This window comes from Medicago sativa, chromosome 1 (assembly GCF_051527215.1).
Source record: "Medicago sativa cultivar Bolivia chromosome 1, Bolivia_mono, whole genome shotgun sequence".
NCBI classification, from domain to species: Eukaryota; Viridiplantae; Streptophyta; class Magnoliopsida; order Fabales; family Fabaceae; genus Medicago; species Medicago sativa.
This window is the reverse complement of record NC_140749.1, coordinates 73,811,705-73,832,225: the sequence shown is the minus strand read 5'-3', so window position 1 is coordinate 73,832,225 and position 20,521 is coordinate 73,811,705. Positions and strand designations below refer to the sequence as shown.

Below are 20,521 nucleotides of genomic sequence, written 5' to 3'. Positions count from 1 at the left end.
GCTCTTAAATAAAAGGCAGAAACAAACGGCTAAGATGCAATCGTTGTTCTGGCCGTCCACGTGTCATCATATCATATTGCCTGCTCCTCCAATTAAATGTTGAGTTTCCTCTGTGACTCAGAACAGAACAAACATCGTCTTCCATTCTTCGCGTAATTGGTCATATCTCTCTCAGGTAACTAATCTAAATTCTCAATAATCCTGTCCTCACTTATTGTTGTTGCTGCAAGATTTTTCCGATCACACGTTCGATTTTTCTTTTGAAGTAAAAGGTTATCTGAATAACTCAAACTTAAACAAACATGATCTTGTGTAATATTTTCATGCAACTGTTTTGTTTTATCTTTCTCGCTTCATTTCACTTCAGACCATTTATGTATTCTGTGTTATATCATTGTTACAATATAAGAAAATATCTTATAATATTTTTTGATGTTATATCTAGAGTATCTTAGTTTATTTCCTATGACTAGTTTATAATCTTAGCATCTTAGATTATCTATTAGGATTAGTTTTTATATTACTTATTAGGTTTAATTACTCCGGATGTCCATGAACTATATGAGGGTTTTTAAATAGTTCATTGGACTTAAAAGTTTGTAACATGGTCACTGAATTTGTATTGTAATTTGATCTCTTCAAAATATATAAATAAATTGTATTTAAAATTTCATTAACCTGATTAAAAAATTAGGGACCTATTACAATATTATTGACAATTTTAGAGATTCAATTACAGACTTTTTTAACTTAGAGGTCTAGTTAAAGATTCACAAATAATTCAAGATCTCCAGAGTAATTAAACCTACTTATTATGATTATTATTATTTGCTACCTTATTTTCCTATTTATCTAGAGTTCGTGCATGTATCCCTATAAATAGAGATTAGAGTATAATCTTTTGTATCAATGTTATTGATGCTGGAAAGCCTAAAATCCGACACACATATGGCGCCGACATATCCGACATATGGTGCCACCATAATTGGCCTTGGTGTTTCCCAAAAATGCGCCATTGATATCCGCCATGGCGCCATCACGGCTGATATTTGACAACACTGTTTTGTATCAAGTTATTGTCAATAACATTCAAGCTCTTATTATTTATGTTACAGAACTTGTTAGAGGTCATGGAAGAGATAAAAGATACACAAATTCTATATTTTTTTATTGAAATGCCTAAAGTAATTACATTTAGTAACAAACTAACTACTAATATTTAATTATATCTCTAATATCCTCCCACAAGCTGGACAGGTGTTCACTGTTCACAAGTTCAGCAATGGTTTTTTCAGTAAATTTTGAGGAGCATTACTTTGTCAAATTATGTATACTTCAGTTGTATTTTAGCGACTTAATTAATTAATTTGCATAGTGTATCAGTTTTTTTTTTTTTTTAATGGAGTGTATGGGAACTTATAACTGGACAATACATAAATCATAGGATTTGGATCCTCTAAAGCGAGTGAAGTGTAAAGTGAGAGAATCAAGTGCTTTTATTTCAACATGATTTGTTAATAAATGTGTAATTTCAACTGTTCAGTCTGTGCTTTAGGGAGAAAAAAATGAGTGGCCGGTCAAGTCGCACGTTATATGTTGGCAATCTTCCGGGTGATATTCGCCTGAGAGAAGTTGAGGATCTTTTCTACAAGGTACGTATACCGAATACCATTGTATGCACTGTATTGCTGTTAACTTCGATGCTGAAAGATATGCACTTACGTTATCATCGTCTTTATGTTTTCTATCAAGTATTATTATCTACCATTTACTCCCATTATTTTCTTTCGCTGTAATACCTTTATACATGACACACACATGGATTCACACAATTATGAAATATAGTTGAAAATCAGTATGTATGGATTTCAATTTAAACTATTGCGTTCTTCACTGTCTAAATGCAGTACGGTCCTATCGTTGACATTGATTTGAAGATCCCTCCAAAACCACCAGGTTATGCTTTTGTTGAGGTATGTTTGCATTTCATATTGTAAGGATGTGAAGGGGTATTTATCACACCTTTTTTTAGTCCCCTTGTGCATTCTGTCTTATGTATATTAAACATTATATTGCAGTTTGAGGATGCTCGTGATGCTCAAGATGCAATTTACTATAGAGATGGTTATGATTTTGATGGTTATCGACTACGGGTTAGAATATTTTCCCTTATTTTTTCTGCCTCCAAGAGGCACACTATCAAATGATTATATGAACTTTTTGGTCAAAATTTGTTACCGTAGGTTGAACTTGCACATGGTGGACGGGGAAGTTCATCATCAGTAGACCGAAACAGTAGGCATAGCGGTAGAAGTGGTAGCCGTGGAGTTTCCAGGAGATCTGACTATCGCGGTATCTATCTTTTCCTGATATAATTGTAAAAATATTTTTTTAGCTTCATATCATTGTATAGTTGTTTTTCTTATTTCCTTGTCTTACCTCCTATTTGTACCTAAAGTGAGAATGATTTGGTTGACCCTATGTATTGTCTTTGCAGTTCTTGTGACTGGATTACCTCCTTCTGCTTCATGGCAAGACCTGAAAGTATGGATTGGTTCATTATTCTTATGACCATTTGATACTTGCAAAAAAATTGCTTGGAGGGGATTAATAACATTTTAAATTGAAATCATTGTATTGTGTTGGTTGAAAATTAATGAATAATATATGCTGATTCTGGGTTCTAAATGATTAGGATCACATGCGCAAAGCTGGTGATGTGTGTTTTTCTCAAGTGTTCCGTGAGCGTGGAGGTAAGTGGTTATGATGTATTTTGGTGCGAGTTATATTTGTATATAAAATGGTTAATGCAAGGGGTCCTTGAGCACACAGGCATTTCTACTCCTTAGCTTTTGGATTAGAAGAGAATGTAAAAGTCGTTTTGCATGCAAAGTGAGGGAATAAAAAATGCAGTGGTTTGATGATAAGCTTTTCTTTGAACACAAAATAAGCTAATAAAAAATGTTATGAGGTGATTATTTTGGGAGTCATTTTTTATCTTTGCTCGTAATCTCAAACGGTGATAATGTGATATTTATTTAGGGAGCATGTGATTAATTTTGTGTAACAACGATTCTAGGAAACAATGCCATTATGTCTAGGATTTTTGAGCTGATTTATTTCTTAAAATTTTCACCACATAATTCTAAAACATGGGTATAACTTGTATGCAGGCTTGACGGGGATAGTGGATTATACCAATTATAATGATGTGAAATATGCTGTAAGTATTCTTAGCCTGTATCATCAAATGTTTATCGGGTTTTGTATTTTACTTGTCTGTCCTTCTTGAGCTGGACTTTTTGTGGCTTCCATTTTAACTAGCACTGTTAGTATGCTTCAATAACTTTGTATTGTCATACAGATCAGGAAACTCGATGACTCTGAATTTCGAAATGCATTTTCTCGGTCATACATACGAGTGAGTGGATATTATATTTGGCTACATTCTGCTTTCTGTTTTACGTACTTGTTCTCCTTGACATATCTCTCTGGTTGGTTCAGGTGAGGGAATATGATAGGAGTTATTCTAGAAGTCCCAGTCATGATTCAAGGAGGAGCTATTCTCGTAGCCGCAGCCCATATGTATCACGAAGTCGAAGCTGTAGTCTCAGTCATAGCTACAGTGGCAGGAGCAGAAGGTTCATTTTGGTTCCATCGGTCAAGTATGATTTGGTATGTATTTCGGTAAATTTGAAGAACTGATCAAGTGTTAATTTTGCAGTTTGTCTCCAAAAGCAAAACACTCTCGGCGTTCATTTTCCCTTTCAAGGTCAGCTTCTGCCCAGTCTTGAAACATGCACAATTTTGAGCTTTCTGATTTGAATTTTTAGGTTTCTAGTTTTATGTTTTCACATAATGGGTAAAGTTGAATTTGATTAAAAAATGGTCATCTAATAAGAGTGTCACATGATTATACTTGGCGTATACATCTCTAATAGGTTGTTAGACTGGTTGTATCATATGATCAATTGAAAATATAGAACACGTTTTTCACCAGAGGCTTATCTAAAATTAAATGCTTGATACCAACAACAACAACCAAGCCTTTTCCCGCTAAGTGGGTGGAATCAAAATTAAATGCTTGATAATTTGTATAAAATTTGTTGCTGCAAAACTTTTTGCCTTTCCCATTGGCTTTGTTTGTATTCAATTTAATGATGATTCCCATGATGGGATCCAAATAATTATATGGGAAGAGATTATATTATGTAGGCTCTGGTTGTCATGCACTGGCCGAAATAATAGAATCGGCAAATTCTGTGATATTTATTACTGCTCTTCACTCAGTTCTTATTGTCATGTATCTATTTTAGTTTTGGGACGAGAGCTTGCTTTTCACTAGGTTTTTATTCTTATTTATAGTTGTGTAGGTGAATTTTGATTCATGCTTGATTACTTTTTTACTCATGTAAATGAATCAACTTATGCTATTGCCTCTCTTTTACCTAACCAGTACTGTGTGCTTGCTTTGGTAATTATGCATCTGCGTAATGGTGTTCAATCATGTCTGTATTGGTATACTTTTAAACTATATTGGACTGGCAGAACTACCCGTTTGAGTTTTAGGATTACATATTCCATATCTCTAAGGAGAGATGAAAACTTAGTTTGTTAATCGGTTAGATTTGATATGGTCCAATTTGTCTCTTGGATATTTGTTTTTGGAGAAGAAGGGATTAAGTGTGGTAGAACTATTAAGTAATCAGTTTCACTCTGGAATGTGGTTGATTTCCTTCCTACCTCAGGATTATTATGGAATAATTACAGAAATGAGCTGGCAACTTTGATTACAGTTAGCCGATTTCATATCAGGTCTTTACCTTTTTTTAGATTCGATCATGTCTCTATTATTTTGAAAAACTTATCTGTTTTCAAAACCTGCAATAGGATTGCAACATTTATCTTGATCCAGTTGGATTTCTTCTAGTACAGTTTTCAACCGTATGTATTATTCCTGAATTGGAAAGAAAATTCTTTGGAATATCTTCTGTTGTCACAAGATATAACATCACCCTTTATTTCACATAATTAAGAAATGCATTAAATTTTACTGCCTATCGGATTGTCTGGGATCCATATGGTATATCACATCAGTTTCTTTTGAGGATGGGTTGCGGTTTTTGTTTTGCTTTTCTAGAAAATCATGATATTCCTAAAGCTTTCTCTTTTTCTGCAAGTTGAAAGGAATATATCATTCCTTATAATTCAAAATCAATTGTTTCAATCAAAATTATTCTTATCATAAGCTCTTCTCTTTATGACTTATAAGCATAATTCTTAATATGTGGAAACATGGAGGGTGTGTTGATAAAGTGGTTGTCAGCTTGGCCGCTGATTATAAAATGCTCATTAGGGTTGACTATCTTCTTTTCTAGATGTAGCCTTTTGCGGCGACCTGGGAACTGCATGTTAGGATCTTGATGGCATGTGGTGCTCAAACGCCTGCAACTTCGTGGTATGAGGTAATGATGTTTTGTTGATGAGCACCTCTGGAACGCATTAATGTTGTGACTAACAATAGCACTAATGTTATATTGACTAAAGACATGGTCTGCCATTGTTGTAGACTGAATGACAGTAGATGGATGAGTTGGAATATAAAAGCTGGATCACTGTGAACATATGCTATTGGTAACAAGTAACAGCAATTACAAATAAGCAGGGTTACAGTTTAAAAACTTTAAATAACCTACGCTCTAAGTTCTGGGTTGAGCTTATCCTTTTCTTAAGGATTTCTTTTAATGTCCCATATTGAAACTGGTTGCATCTTACCTACAATTGATTCAATTCAAGGTATCATGCACTGCTCACAATAGAATTTTAAGTATTGTGCATGACATTGAGTTCAATTACTTTCCTCCTCGACTTGGATCAAGATTTGTGGTAGATTGATTTCTTCCTTTTGGTTACACTAACTTTGGTGTGGAATTTGGACTTGTGGGGCAAGTCATCAAACTTTTCACGATTCATTCTAGATATTGAATTGATATTTGTTCATTTTTATTTTTGCAGATCACAGTCGAGATCCCGATCTCCAAGTCCATCTGTAAGTTTTATCTGAATTACATAATTTGAGATTATTTAGAAAGGGGAGAAAAATGGAAATCCCATTCCGGAAAAAATGGAGTGACAGATGCAGTTGTATTAATTTTCTCTTTACATTTGCACAATTTCGCCCTAAGATTCTCAGTTCTGCTAAACTATAGTAGAATTAGCCTGTAATGATTTAATGTAAATGGTAGTTTATGTTAACCCAAAACCAACTTTTACTTTTATTCTGTTGTTTTGTTTGCAATGCAGCCTCGACGTTACCGGAGCCGCAGTCCTAGCCAAAGTTCAAGGAGCCTGTAACAATTTCGTTTCGCTTAAGTATGCTAATTGTCCCCAAACTCCTGCTCATTACTGTACTTAATTATACATTTCCTATCTATTTTTAAAAAAAAATTCTTGATGTTCTAAGGAGAAATCTGATTTTCAGGTGAGATCTGAATGCAGTCGATGTGTGTAATCTGGGGAGGCCACTGCTGCTGAACATGCATCATCATTCTGTGCTACATCTAAGATCCAATACAGCTCTATTATTTTCACCAATATATATATATATATATATATATATATATATATATAGCTCTATTATAGCTCGGACTAGTTTGTATTTGAATCTTAAATTTGATTGGTGAAACTGTAAAACAAACCTTTGTGCATTTAAATTTGAAGTGGATGATTTGAACCAACTGAAATGATATTGCATTATCAGCATATGACTGGGCTATGTTACATGCGAAGGCCTGGGCGTTTAGCTGTTTAAAACTGCCATATTGGGCTGTTTTTACCCTAGAATTCCAGTGTGTTTTAGCTTATGCGTTTCAAGCAATTAAAAGTGACATCACAAATCTCATATCTTGACCCAACATAGTAGAGTGGAAAAGGAAAATATTTCGGCTACTTACATTCTCCGAAACTTTTTTTTTTTTTTTTATATTGGAAAGATTCAATACATGTTTGGGAGATCAATATAAGTGTGAGACCTAACATCATATATGGTCACCTTTGCATGGCTTTGAGCGGATTAACCTCTCCTAAAATACTCCACATGAGAGTTGTGATAATAAGCAGACAAAATAAGATGACACTGAAAGGACATCCCTAAACTCAGTGTTACAACCAGCATTACTAGAGTGAAATGAATCTACTACCAGCTTTGAATCAAGAGAAAAAAAAATAACTTTTGTGAACCCCAATTCTTTCATCTAGAGCGATGAGAAGTCCAATAAATTAACCTAGTTGAACCTCCATAATAGGTTTGCAGCTAAATAGTTTTGCAGCTAACGAAGCATCGATGTTACATTTAAGATAGCCCGTGGGTGGACGCGTCCACCTATTAGCATACCCGGCCTGCTGACAGTGGTTGTTGTCTCTAGTGTTCGGGCCGCATGCCACTCGTCTAAGAGCAACCTTCCTTGGTGAATGATTTCGGTAGAACGTTCAAACACTTTATTCCACACATCAAGGTTTCAACTACGCCAAATGCTCCGCAAAGAACATGCAAGGTTTCTGTGGATAAATTATGCAGAATTTTGAAAAAAATTCAGTTTCCAAAATAGGCTCAATTGAGTTTCATAAACTAATATTGGTCTAAACTGCTCTACTCCGAGCACGAGATGGAATGCAATTCTAGCTACTCTCCAAATTAGATTCTTAACTTCCGGAGGTACTTTAAATTCGAAAATAACATCCTGTCTCATTGCAGCAGTATCAATTACCTCTGCCATGCATAATTTACAAGTAGAGCGCACACCAGACCACCCAAATTTATCCGGACGACACTATGTTATCAGCTGCTACTTCATCCAGAAGAGGGACATGAAGAGCAGCAAATGCAGATTGCGGATTCGGACAACGGAATAGTGCTTCAGCATGCCATCTTTTCTCCAACGCAATTTAATCATCAAAATTTCTAAAATGCCTCTAGTTATATTCAATATTCAAAATCTTCTTCACTTTTCAAAATCCTCTTATGTACATACACTTCACTCTCTTTATCACAATATGTTCATATAGCTAAAAACAAAACTCATCAAATATTGAAGAAAATTGCATGTCTTCCACTAACCTTCCATTGTGCAAGTGAGATTTTTACAATTTGTTTTTTAACATTTGAGTATCGTAGGTGAATTGAGATCAAAAACGTGAAAAATACATTTTAGCGCATACCTAAACTCAAGGTGGATTTTGAAAAGCATATGATTCCGTGGATTGGGGTTTTTTGGAATATATGATGAGAAGGGTGGGCTTATGTGATAAATGGGTGAGGTGGATGAAGACTTGTGTCTTTGGGGGTAGTATGTCGATTCTTGTGAATGGTAGTCCTACCGAGGAGATTAATGTTCAACGGGGTTTGAAACAAGGTGATCCGCTTGCTCCTTTTTGTTTCTTCTAGTGGCGGAAGGCTTTAGTGGGTTGATGTCGACCGCGGTGAATCGTAATTTGTTTCAAGGTTTTGAAATTAAGAGGGGGGCACTTGTGTTTCTCACCTACAATATGCCGATGACACGCTTTGTATTGGTGTGCCTACGGTGGTGAATCTTCGGACTCTTAAGGCTATGATACAAGGTTTCGAAAAGGCATCCGGATTAAAGGTGAATTATCGTAAGAGCTCTTTAATTGGTGTTAATGTCCCTAGAGAGTTCATGGAGGCGCTCCCAAGTGGAGACCTTCTTAGGATTAGCACCCAACGGTAGTCCCAAATAATTAACAGGAATACTCCCCTCTCTACAATTCAAAAACCGGCGTGTAGGTTTTTGAATTGTAGAGAGGGGAGTATTCCTTTTAATTATGTGGGACTACCGGTGGATGCTAATCCTAAGAAGGTCTCCACTTGGGAGCCAACGTTGGAGAAATTAAGGAATAGACTTAATTCATGGGGGAGTAGATATGTGAGTCTTGGAGGCCAGATTGTTCTTCTCAATTCCGTTCTTAATGGAATTCCTATCTTCTTCTTGTCCTTTATGAGGATTCCGGCCAAGGTGTTGAGTTTGGTAACCCGAATCCAAAGATTACGGATACCTTCATGTTTATTTTACGAGTGGACATGGAATCCAAAGGAGTGCATGATAAGACGCTGATGGGTGCTGTGTGTCGTTCGCCTAGCAGCTGGGCTGCTGTTTTTTAGGAGCTATCAGCTGGTGTTTTCTCTGTTTTTTGGCCGCATGTTGTCCTCAGTTTTCTGCTGTTTGTCTGTAGCGTTACTGTTTTGTTTTTTCCCTGGGTGCGGCTGCTTGTTTATAAGCTCCTGTGGGTTTTTTTTCTTGTAGCTACCTGATGTAACTTGTGCCTTTTCGCACTTCTTGTGCAAGGCTGTTCATATATATATATATATATATATATATATATATATATATATATATATATATATATATATATATGCTGTTTAAAAAAAAATCTATGTAACACCTATAACTTATGAGTTTCCAGGCTTCCGTGCCAATTCACATATGTATAGAAAAATTGAGTATACCTAAACTCAATTTGCACGGTTCATCCAGTTGCGAGTACATCCATGACATAATTTCAAGTACATACACTAAATTGAGATCACACAGTTCATTTAGTTTCAGTACATCTTGATGTACCGAAACTAAATGAACTGTGTGAACTCAATTTAGTTTCCGGTACATCTATTAACTAGTTTCACGTACATATAGATAAATTGAGAAGAAAAAAAGTTAATAACCATTTTTTCCTGAATGTGTAACAAGCGGTCTCAATAGTCCTATCAAAATTTTAAAGTATCCCCTAATTATGAACGTTGTTAGTCAACATAGACTCTGACGTTAAAACGTTTCATTAACATCGTCACGTCTATCCCTCAATATACTAACTATGTTGGCCAACAGAATACACAATCAGAAACTATTTTAAAATTTTGAAGGATTATTGTGACTATTTACTACACATCCAAATACTAAAAACGACTATTAACCCAAAAAACAATTGCACAAAAATAAATTTAACTCTCGAAAAACTAGAAGCTTCAAAAAGGAGGACATCTTAATGTGGTTAGGGATATTTTCATCAATCTGATCATTTCAACAGGTAACAAGATTGATATTAAGGGCGTAAAAATAGCAGAAATCTACATAATAAGGATCTCCACACTTCAACTTGCTACTCATTAAGTGGTGCTAAAAAAGGTTAGGAGGAAGGAGAAGATTGATTTGTGAAAATAAGGTGACAATTACATTATAATTACCACCTTAAAATCAATTTGCAAGTCAAATTATTTAAGTCATTGATTACGCAAAAATAATTTTATAGGATAACCACTTGATAAACCATTATTTTCAAAATCATCCTTGAACTATAATTATTTTGAGGTATGGTACTGCTATTAGGAATTCCATACCCTCGCTCAGTTCTTGCACAACAGTTTACAAATCACTGGCCAACGCCTTAAGAGGTAAAATTACTCGAATTCTGAAGACAGAGCATTTGCATGAGCGTCATTATCAAAACATAAATAGTTCACTCAAAACAAATCCAACCACAATTCATCACATTCAATTTCAATTGATTTTATCACTTGAAAACACACGCTCCAGCATTTCTTCCAAAAACCTGATTTTCCGAACAAGATACCATCTTATTTTACGCCCTCCAAGACACATAAAATAGTCGAAGCAAATGTCCATCACACAGCCACATGGCTGCAGGAAAAATCAGTTCCAAGGCCAGCCAGATTATATAATGTATGTACCTTAACATAACAAACCCAAAAGGCCAAAGCGCCAAAGCAATATGTAACATTTCTCAAAACATAAATAAGTTCTGATTTTCCATGGTAATGAGAGTTTGCTTCACAGTGAACAAAACATAGGTGTATTACCGATGTTGTGAAGGCATTCTATCTGATCCATGCCTTAAACGAAAGTTGTTGGATCTGGTACTTGGGTCTGACCGGTTCGCGGATTGGTGGTACGGTCTCCAGCCTGAATCTCTATCACCTTGGCTCAACGACAATGAAGGTAAGTGGTCTCTTTCCCAAGCATGAAAGCGACTCGGTAGATGGTTTTCTTCTTGGAAATTACGTCCTGAAGAACTTGACGGGATAAGGAAGAAACCACCACTTTGGTCTGGTGATGTGGCCACTGGTGGTGTTAGTTGAGTTGAACCACCGTGACTGCTGGCTCGTCGGGCAACAGAAGAAACGGGGGCCCGCATTGTGGTTGAGTTAGGATGTTGCTGCGGTTGATAGTATGCCTGAAGTGCTTGGACTCTATCACGGGCACGAGCATTGCTGCCAGGATAAGGAGGGATCATTGATGAGCCCATTGAGCTACCCGCTCTGGCAGCAGAACTGCAGAAATTAAATGTGCATTGAATGTCTGTTGTAACTCAAACAATAAGCATTGACCAACGAGCAAATTTCTACTAGCCAATTAGATATGAGATCCATTATTTCTTATCTATTAGTTCGCATATAACCAAAACTAATTGCATACTTAACGCCATAAGACCGAACATTGAGATATGATAAATTACGGTTTGGTTCACATCAAATTACATGCAAACAATTCACTCGTGAAAAAATTATTTATTTAATTTAGGTACGCCGATTCTAAAGATGTACCTGTGGCCAACAAGAAAGGGATGCATAAAAGATCCTGATCTTGGTACATCTGAACCACCCCTGACTGGCCTTTGACTAGCGGGTGACACCGAGGGCTGATCAGCACCAACTAGACGACTGCTTGCAGTAGAGAAAGGAGGGGTATGATGCTCCCAACTGTGATAATGAAGATCCACGGCAGGAAATGTGTAGGAAGCTGGCATTTCACTAGGCACAGATGAGCCATTCCAATGGTTGAAGTTAGGTGCTTCTGATACAGCTCCGCCTGAATTGGAGGAGGATGGATGTATTGGTCCAAAGTAAGCAACATACGGGCAGGGATGACTAGCAGATGATACGGCCGTATGTTCAGCAAATGCAGCATGTTGTCCAATTATATCAGGATCTGCATCTCACAATTTCAATAAATTAATATATCTGGTGCAGTGCAAGCATTGACTTAAAAAGAGCGGAGAGGCTTATTAAAAGGAAAGGGGATATCTTACATGCAATCGATGAAAATTCGCCTTCCCTGGAAAAATCGGAAACATAAATATAAGTTATATAAACATCTTGATATTTCCTAAAAACACCTAAAATTTAAGAAACATTAAAGGATTATATCATTATATACATTAACAAACATGTTGAGCAAACTTGGTCAAATTGACCAGAGAATTCAACAGTACAAAACATATAGCACTATGATGTTCCTCCTTTAGCAAAGGAGAGGCAAGCCAACCAAAAGGGTATATCCCATTATAACATACTACCACTGTCCCTAAATATAGGAATCCATTAACTAAATCACGGGAAATAAGAAAATTTGTGGCAGTGTTAAATTTGTTGATAATTGAGTATTGCAATTGCAAATTTATCCTTCAAGAGAGAGAGAGAGAGAGAGAGAGAGAGAGAGTAGTTTATTATCTCCTCATAGCATTAAATGTTGATTGCAGAAAAAGATGTAAAATAATTAGGGGAATGTTGGTAAAAATATGTACTTCAAAATAATCAATGCCTTTCAAAATTCAAAGGGGTCTCAGAAAAAGGGACAAAATAATTTGTCAAGAGGGTCCTATATTTAGGAGCGAATATAGTAACTAATTAGAGCACATTAGTATATAAATTCTTAGATAAAAATCTATAGCTCAACAAATCAGAAGTATGATTAACAACTTATGAGATTAAAATTCAATAACAAATATGCAACAGCCATTCATACAAGCTTCAACTACAATGACAGGAAATAATAAACTGGAATATAGCCAAGAATGTAATACAAGCCTAGCTTAAAAGAATAAAATATGTACTTCTGCTGGGCCTTCTGTTGCAGCTGGTAAATTGTTATGTAAGAAGTTAGCTAATTAGGTTGAGTTAGAAAGTTTGTTAGAGAGATAGTTAGGCCCAATATGACATGCAGCCTATAAATAAAGAGAAATTATTAGAGTAAATTGAGTGATTTAGGGCCTTTTGGCATTGGTAGCTGGGCAGACCCTCGAAGAGCTGCATTGTTTTGCAATCAAAGGGGATTCTTCCCAATTTTTCTGTAACCATACCAGTTGGGCCTATAATACTCCTAGTCTTGAAATAAATAAGCCAATTATATTACAAGAGAAGAACAGGACAGGAGGCAGCAATCAAAAGAAGAGGGGTACTTCAAAGTGCACTATTACAGATATTAGTGTGGGCTGCAAAGCAACCAACAAAGGTCATCTAAAGTGGGCTGGTTTTTAAGTTCACCCTTGCTTGCTTACTCACTTTAGCAAAGATTTCTCAAAGCACAACATTACAGTCCGTGTGTTGTGGAGGGGCGGGCCAACATGTCACAATGGTTTCCAACTAAGTTGAATCTAAAAGTTGAGTTCAACTCAAGTAATTTCACTAAAAATTTGGCAGTTCCTACCAAAAATGGACAGGTCCATTGTGCTTATAACAATTCCCAAGCAAATACTCCCGAACTCAGAAGTCATATTCTGGATTAAACAGTTGGATTTTTTTTATTTTTTTTTTTGAATAAATTCTTAGTTGAGCAACCAAGAAACCAACTTTTGAATTTACTGATGCTACTGGCCACAAAATCTTAATAACAGTAAGATTTCCATGGTATTTCAAACATTTCTCTTATTTACCAAAAACTCCCTTGTAATATAGGTCATTTCCGGTTTCCCCCCCTTTTTTTACAGGGGTAAATCAAAAAAAAAAATTACAGGGGGAAAACCGGAAATGACCTATATTACAGGGGGGTAAAGACCTATTAACCCTTGATTTTACTTATCAGAATTAGGTTCCATATTAAAATTCAGCACATCATTTAACTTCTCATTGAACAACCACTTATATATGTGGTTAAAGCGATAGTGAACCCAAAGTTGATTAGTAAAAGTCAAATAAGGTTAAAATGAAGCAAGGATTCCGACATGGCACATCGACACTGCTAATGTAAAAAACTTAGGACACAGACACCACTACACGGATGTTAATTTATTTATTATAAGTAAATAAAATATTAATATTATTTATAAAAGATCTAAATTGAGAATCAAAATATACACAAGTGCATATAATTTGAGAAATTTATTTCATTAAAAAAACAAACTACGATAATAGTTAACATTTATTTATCCATCCACTATCGGAAAAGCTAATAATGTTAACATTTAATATATTTAACCTCTCATTAATCAACATAGCTTCTATACATCTTTAACTCGTGTAGACGTGTTTGAGATGTGTTCAAGGAGGGTATAGGGTGTGTTGAAGCGAAGAAAAAAACAATTTTTTTGGGACACTTGTCTTAGTCTGTCCGACACGTGTCGTCATATGGGTGTTGGAACCGATCCAAGGAGTGTTGGAGAAAAAAAAATTATTTTAGGACACTGGTCTGGGATTTCCGACATGTATCATACGAGCGTCGGACGCCTCAGCACACCTTATGCTAGAAGTGTCAATGCTTCATAGGTTAAAATGACAGACAACACTAATGCCACCAAAGAATGTATAGCATCCAAAGAACAAAATCATATCATATGTATGACAAATGAAAGTTAATTAGGCTTACTCGAAAGATGATGGAAGTCGTGCCATGTTGCCAAATGGGCACCAATGAACTCCAAATGACTGCATAAACCATTTAAGGGGAAAATGTAGTCAAAACAGGCAAAAAAAAAAAAAATTGTCTCTCAATATAATAAAAGGGAACAAGAAATAATTCCAAACGGAAGAGGTAATTGCAACCTTGAAGTTCCAACCACTTATACATATAAAAATGGATTTCATCTTTGGATCATTTATGTATTATAAATGGCAAATTGCCAATGAAGAGAAATAACGTATCATCAGGTATTAATGGTACATTGGTAGACTTTTTTTAGTTACTATACATTGGTAGACTTTGACTTGCAATCAGATTAACAAAAAGATCTACAAATGAAGGCATACAGTAGATGGAGCTGAAACTCATATCAGGTCTAATAAGATGGCAAAATAATTTTGAGTAGCTACATAAATTTTCTATTGCTCTTGGCTATAACTTTCGCATAACTTCATGTAGTTAGTAGCCATACTAATGGAAAAAGGAACGGCATTGATCACTCACTAAAAAATTCAGTTTAATCTTAACCATCAGTGTTATTATATGGTCAAGCTTTAATCTTCTTAATATAGGCCTTTATGCAAGTTCTTCGGCAAGTATAAAATAAAATTCCAACAAAGCCTAAGTTGAACAGGACGTTACCATTTCAGAGTAGCTAAGATCATATAGGTCCTCATCATGCGTCCAGTCATCCATGCTGAATTCTGGATATGACCGAGAACCATTAGCATAAAGCCATTGCCCTTTTTCAATCTTCCGACAATTAGGACATTGCATTGCTCCTTTTATATTGAATGCTGAACCAATGCAATCTACATGACATAAAGAAAACATAGTAAGCGCAAAAATATAATAACAAATAGGAGCTATCAGCTTGATTGAAATAGATTCCAGTAAAAACATGAAAGCAAGCAGTACTGCTCTAAAACAAGCACAACCATAGCTATTAATTGCAGATAGCAACTGACCACAAAAACCATATAGCAGGATGGCGCATAACAGGACAGACGCTAATCTAATTTTGCTATACAAATTCAGTAATTAATAATATATATAACATATGTATAAATGCTCAAGAATTACTCAAATTCTGAGCTCGTAATGTTTTTCCATGTTTATTTCACTAGACATGGCCCATTATTCACCAAAATGAAATAGTTAGCCCATCGTTGGGCTTATTAAATGCCCATAACATGAAACCCAAACCCTAAAGCTGAAATATCTTCTTCTCAATAAAATGTATGCAGCCTCTTTTCTCTTACTTCCGTAAACAACCGCCACCACCGCTGGAAATCTGCATACTTCTCCTCTTTCGTTTCTTCTTGTCTTTTCTTTCTTTTTCTTGCTTTTTCGTTTCTTCTCTACATGTGAAGGTGCTGGCCGAAAACACCTTTTGGCAACAAATCGCCAAAGAATAATGGGTCGGATGAGTCATGCAGTAACAGAATGGGGTTTTCAGATGATTTCATCATCTAAGCCCTTTTGTGTGCATAACGCCGCGACATCGGCTTCTAACTGAAAATATGACAAGATCAAGTCCAAATAGAGGCCACCAGCCGTTCGGCTCTGTGACAGCTTAATAGCGCTACTATCGTGCACTATTCATAACACTGCAGTCTGCACAACATTAAGTATTTTCCCTTTACAGGTGATTTAGGTAAAGATCGTGTGAGATCATATCTTAATGACAACTCTCAATGTACCAAAATCCAAAAGTAATTGCCAATTTCATTGAATTTCTGCAACTCCAGAGATTCCTAGTCACGACCTCACCTTCTACCAGCTCTGGTGACCAGCTGCCTCGGTCATTCCTTTTTATCCCTCCTCACTGATTAGTTATGTTCAAGACACATGTTTTTTATCGTTACATAACTTGTATAAAAAAATTCTGAATAGCGTCAGCTGTTTGGTATCCCATTATAGAATTTTTATTGTCGTTTTCTCTGCTTTGCTTTCCGGGACTGATATTAACTATATTTGAAAATAACGATATATTCAACATAATTCAGCATAACAACAATATATGGAAATAATTGTACATAAAAAACTAAGCTCGCAATGATAATATAACATAACAATCAACTCCATAAATCAAACTTGTGCATAAGTTTCATGTTCAGTATAATTCTCAAAGTGTGTTCTCACATAGCACGTGAAAACTGTCTTCCTAATCCTAAGTTTATAACTACACATTGAAACCCCAAATTAGACATCCACAGTCAATGCATACCTCTAACCACAACTCCACAAGGAAACAAAATATGTCAATCAGAAATTCTACCAATTTTACAACAAATTGGTCGAAATGTCTCGATTAGAGTATGATCAATACAAGTACAACAAAACCCACATAGTTTCCAATCATGACTTACAGGAAGATGAATTCCTATCTACTCTAAATCATGAAAACTGATTTAGATGACCACAATTCCATCATTAAAAGCTAACTTTGTCGAATATAACATCGGGAACAACATAAAACAACACGTGTAACCGATCAAAATTGAAAACATGTTTCAAATTCAATACTTTCCAAAAGAAACATGTATATCCAAATCCAATCATCAATATTTTGTCATCACAATAATTGCACAATAGCTAAAAAAAAATCCAAATGACAACAATCACAAAACAAACAAACAGGATCATCTATAACCAACAAAAATTCTTCTGATTTTATAACCCCCAACACCAACAAACATATAATTCAGAATCAAATTCATACAATAGTAACGGTAAAAACCAAAAACTAAAAAACAGATCTCAATTATTCAAGTTCAAACTTCAAAACAATTAACATTAAATTTGCATGCATCGAAAGAAAAAGATAGAAAGATAAAAAAGTTACCAAGATGAAATTGATGACCACAAAGAAGCTTAGCGAAGGATCTATCACCATTATCGGTAACAACCTCAAGACAAATTGAACAAGACACTGACCCTAAAGACTTGCTTCCTTCATCAACAACCTTATTATGATTATTATTATTATTATTATTGTTATCGTCTTCTTCTTCGTTACCAAGACCCATTACAAAAACCCTAAAATTGAAAAGAGAAAAAAATATATAAAACAGAAAAATCAAAGAAACAACGTTGTTATGTGAATTGTGTTTGTGTTGGGATTAGGACATGGATTAGAAAGATGTGAGATCTAAGGTCTTCGTTTGGTTTATGTTTGGAAGAAGAAAGAAGAGAGAGGACCAACTATGACATTGTGTTTTGTCTTGTTTCTTACAAATATGATTTTTAATATGTGTTGGATTGTTGTCAAAGTTTCTATTGTCCAAACAACTTTACCGACGGTTAGGATTTGTTTAAGGTGTCTTTAACGCTTTGACCTTGTATTTCTTTTTTCTTTCTTAATATAAATCTTTATTTTATTAAGGTTTAGTTGAAGTAAAATATACTCCTCTATTCTATTGTACCACAAAAATAATAGTACATCCCTCTATGTAAATATTATTATACATATTTGTCATCGTGAGTTTAACTCATTTGATAAAGGCACTGTGTAATTAGAGGGTCAGGATTTGAACCTCGTACACTCTACTTATTCACCTTTAAAATGTGTATTTTTAGCCACAAACTTACTTGATAAAAAAATTAAAAAATAACGATAAAATATGACCAAGTTGGATAAAAATATAATATGATATTTATAAGATCTCATCTTCTCAAATGGTTATGATCTTATCTTCTCATATATTTGATGCATAAAAACTTTTAAAGAGATTGCAAGAAAGCTCTACAACACGAAATAATAGCGTAAACTCGTAGAGTGGAGCATGCCAAATATGACGTCCACAACAACCTGCGTACAATGAAGTACATAAATAATAGCGTAAACTATGAGAGTTGAGTATGCCAAACATGATGTCCACGACAACTTGCATACAATCAAGTTCTAAAGGACACATTTGTAATGCTCAACTCATGAAGCCAAATTATAACTTGCGTACAAATATCTTCAAATCTTTTCTTGAACTAACTTTCATGTTGGAATATAGTTGACCATGAGAGAAAATTGATTGTGGTAGATATACCCAACATGTTTAAGTGACTGCCTCTTACTTTTATTGATAATCATTTCAAATGAAATGACCAATGGAAATTATCGTGTTCAAATTTGAAAGGGATTCTTTTATGGTAAGGAGTCAATGGTAACCTTGAAATATAAACATTTTGACCAATATTGCTTCCTTGTATCACATTTGCTTCAACGACAGTGTGTTTTAAAATAAAAGACCTTATTAAGCCCTCTTAGCACACATTCTTAATTGATGTATAAAAAATTAATGCAATTGATCAGCTATATAAGATTGATATATAAGATTTATATATAAGATTTACACACAATCAAATGTTTCAGGTTGATATATAAAATTAACATTAGGATTTGCAAGACAAAGAAAATAATAAAACTAAAAATAAAAACAAAATCATGTCACATTCTTATTACTGTTTCAACATGAAAAAAAAAAATTATACTTCAAAGTCTCTTTCATCATCACTAACACATAGCCCTTCCAAACACCAAAGCTAATTTCTTACATCTTCACTGTTGGAACATGTGTGGAAATTGAGTTAAAAAGACTAAACACAAATTCCCATGTTGGGTAGAACTAGTGTTGTGTGAATTGAAAAAAGTGGAAGTCCCACATCGGATAGAACACACACATTAGTAGTGTTTATATAGTGGGGGTGTACCTCTAATTAATGGGGGTACATAAGCACTAGAGAAAAAATATATATTGATATATATTTTATTATTTGCAAATGATAAATTAAATAATTAATTTAATCATTATTAGAAAGTGTTTTCTTAGTCCCCAAGTTTTGCTAAAATATTTTGGAACGCAGTCTAGAATATTTTGGAACACAATCTGAAATATTTGGGTAGGCAATCTAATATATTTTAGTGCTTGATCTGAAATATATTTTGGTACATAATATAATATATTTTTGTACTAAATATAATATATTTTGGTACTCAATTGAGATATTTTTTTACTAGATCTAATATGTGAATTACTTAATGACAAAGTAATGTATTACTTGTTCCCAAAGTTTCTCACTTATTAGTTGTGAATTTTTTCTATAAATAGAGAGCTCACACAGTGCATTCCACACACCAAAGAGTTTCATTGAGTTGTCGGGAACTCTTTCTCTCTTCTCCCTTTCTTGACTTGTGTTGACGAGTCTTTCCTCTCTTCTCCCTCCTTCGACTTGTTTAACAGGTCCTTCTCCTTTTTCTACTCCTTTCTGTCCACTCGGAATTAAAAGTGTTCTTGAGACCATAGTCCCTTTTTCGGTCTAATGTCCATTCGGAATTAAGAATGATCTTAAAAACATAGTACCTTCGGTAATATATGTCCCTTCGGAATAAAGAGTACTTTTAAGATCATAGTCCTTATTTGAAATAATAATGTCCCGTCGGAATCAAGAATGATCTTAACGGTATATACATATTATAACAATATTTTTTCTATTTGAGGAGAAATGGTGGTAACACCATATTTGAGTGGTCATAGTACCATATTGATAGTTTGGAGAACTTAAATGTTAGAATGATGGAAACACCATATTTGAGTGGTCTTAGCACCATAATAGAATGGTAATAACACCATATTAAAGTGGTTTCAGTATTAAAGAGTGGTCTTAGTACCATATTTGAAGGTGTAATTCTCGAACGATTTTCTACAGTGCAGTAGTTAATCGTCCAGTTGTAGTTGGACTTGTTTTATCCTGGAGGCGGCGTGGTTGATATTCTACCTTGCACAATTTTGGTTAGTGCCACGAAACGTCTTAAAGAGAGC

At 34.9% G+C, this 20,521-nt stretch overlaps 2 protein-coding genes across 14 annotated transcripts; one reads left to right on the top strand and one right to left on the bottom strand.

The window, feature by feature from the left end:
- The first annotated feature begins 119 nt into the window (after window positions 1-119).
- Window positions 120-6,743, top strand: LOC146957269 (serine/arginine-rich splicing factor SR30-like). 13 transcript variants are annotated; one of them, XR_015022629.1, is made up of 16 exons: window positions 120-175; window positions 1,544-1,652; window positions 1,908-1,973; window positions 2,079-2,153; window positions 2,244-2,352; window positions 2,498-2,544; window positions 2,696-2,753; window positions 3,174-3,223; window positions 3,365-3,421; window positions 3,505-3,641; window positions 3,725-3,772; window positions 5,379-5,465; window positions 5,570-5,634; window positions 6,016-6,049; window positions 6,304-6,372; window positions 6,482-6,743. XR_015022629.1 is itself a non-coding variant. In XM_085735311.1 (14 exons), exons 2-13 carry the CDS (start codon window positions 1,566-1,568, stop codon window positions 6,352-6,354), a joined length of 819 nt encoding a protein of 272 aa, XP_085591437.1. In that variant the 5' UTR covers window positions 120-175; window positions 1,556-1,565; the 3' UTR covers window positions 6,355-6,372; window positions 6,482-6,743. The 13 variants fall into 13 exon arrangements, 4 of the variants coding, with proteins under 4 accessions (XP_085591437.1, XP_085591423.1, XP_085591431.1 ...); XR_015022648.1 differs by lacking the exon at window positions 5,570-5,634 and having other exon boundaries at window positions 5,385-5,465; XR_015022638.1 differs by having other exon boundaries at window positions 5,385-5,465; window positions 5,570-6,049.
- Window positions 6,744-10,343: 3,600 nt separating this feature from the next.
- On the bottom strand, window positions 10,344-17,926 carry LOC146957268 (E3 ubiquitin-protein ligase RFI2-like). Its single transcript, XM_085735388.1, has 6 exons — window positions 17,551-17,926; window positions 15,345-15,514; window positions 14,670-14,728; window positions 12,118-12,143; window positions 11,633-12,017; window positions 10,344-11,359 (listed from the first exon to the last, which is right to left on the bottom strand). The coding sequence occupies exons 1-6, from the start codon at window positions 17,732-17,734 to the stop codon at window positions 10,885-10,887; spliced, it is 1,299 nt and encodes a 432-aa protein (XP_085591514.1). The 5' UTR covers window positions 17,735-17,926; the 3' UTR covers window positions 10,344-10,884.
- Window positions 17,927-20,521: the final 2,595 nt, after the last annotated feature.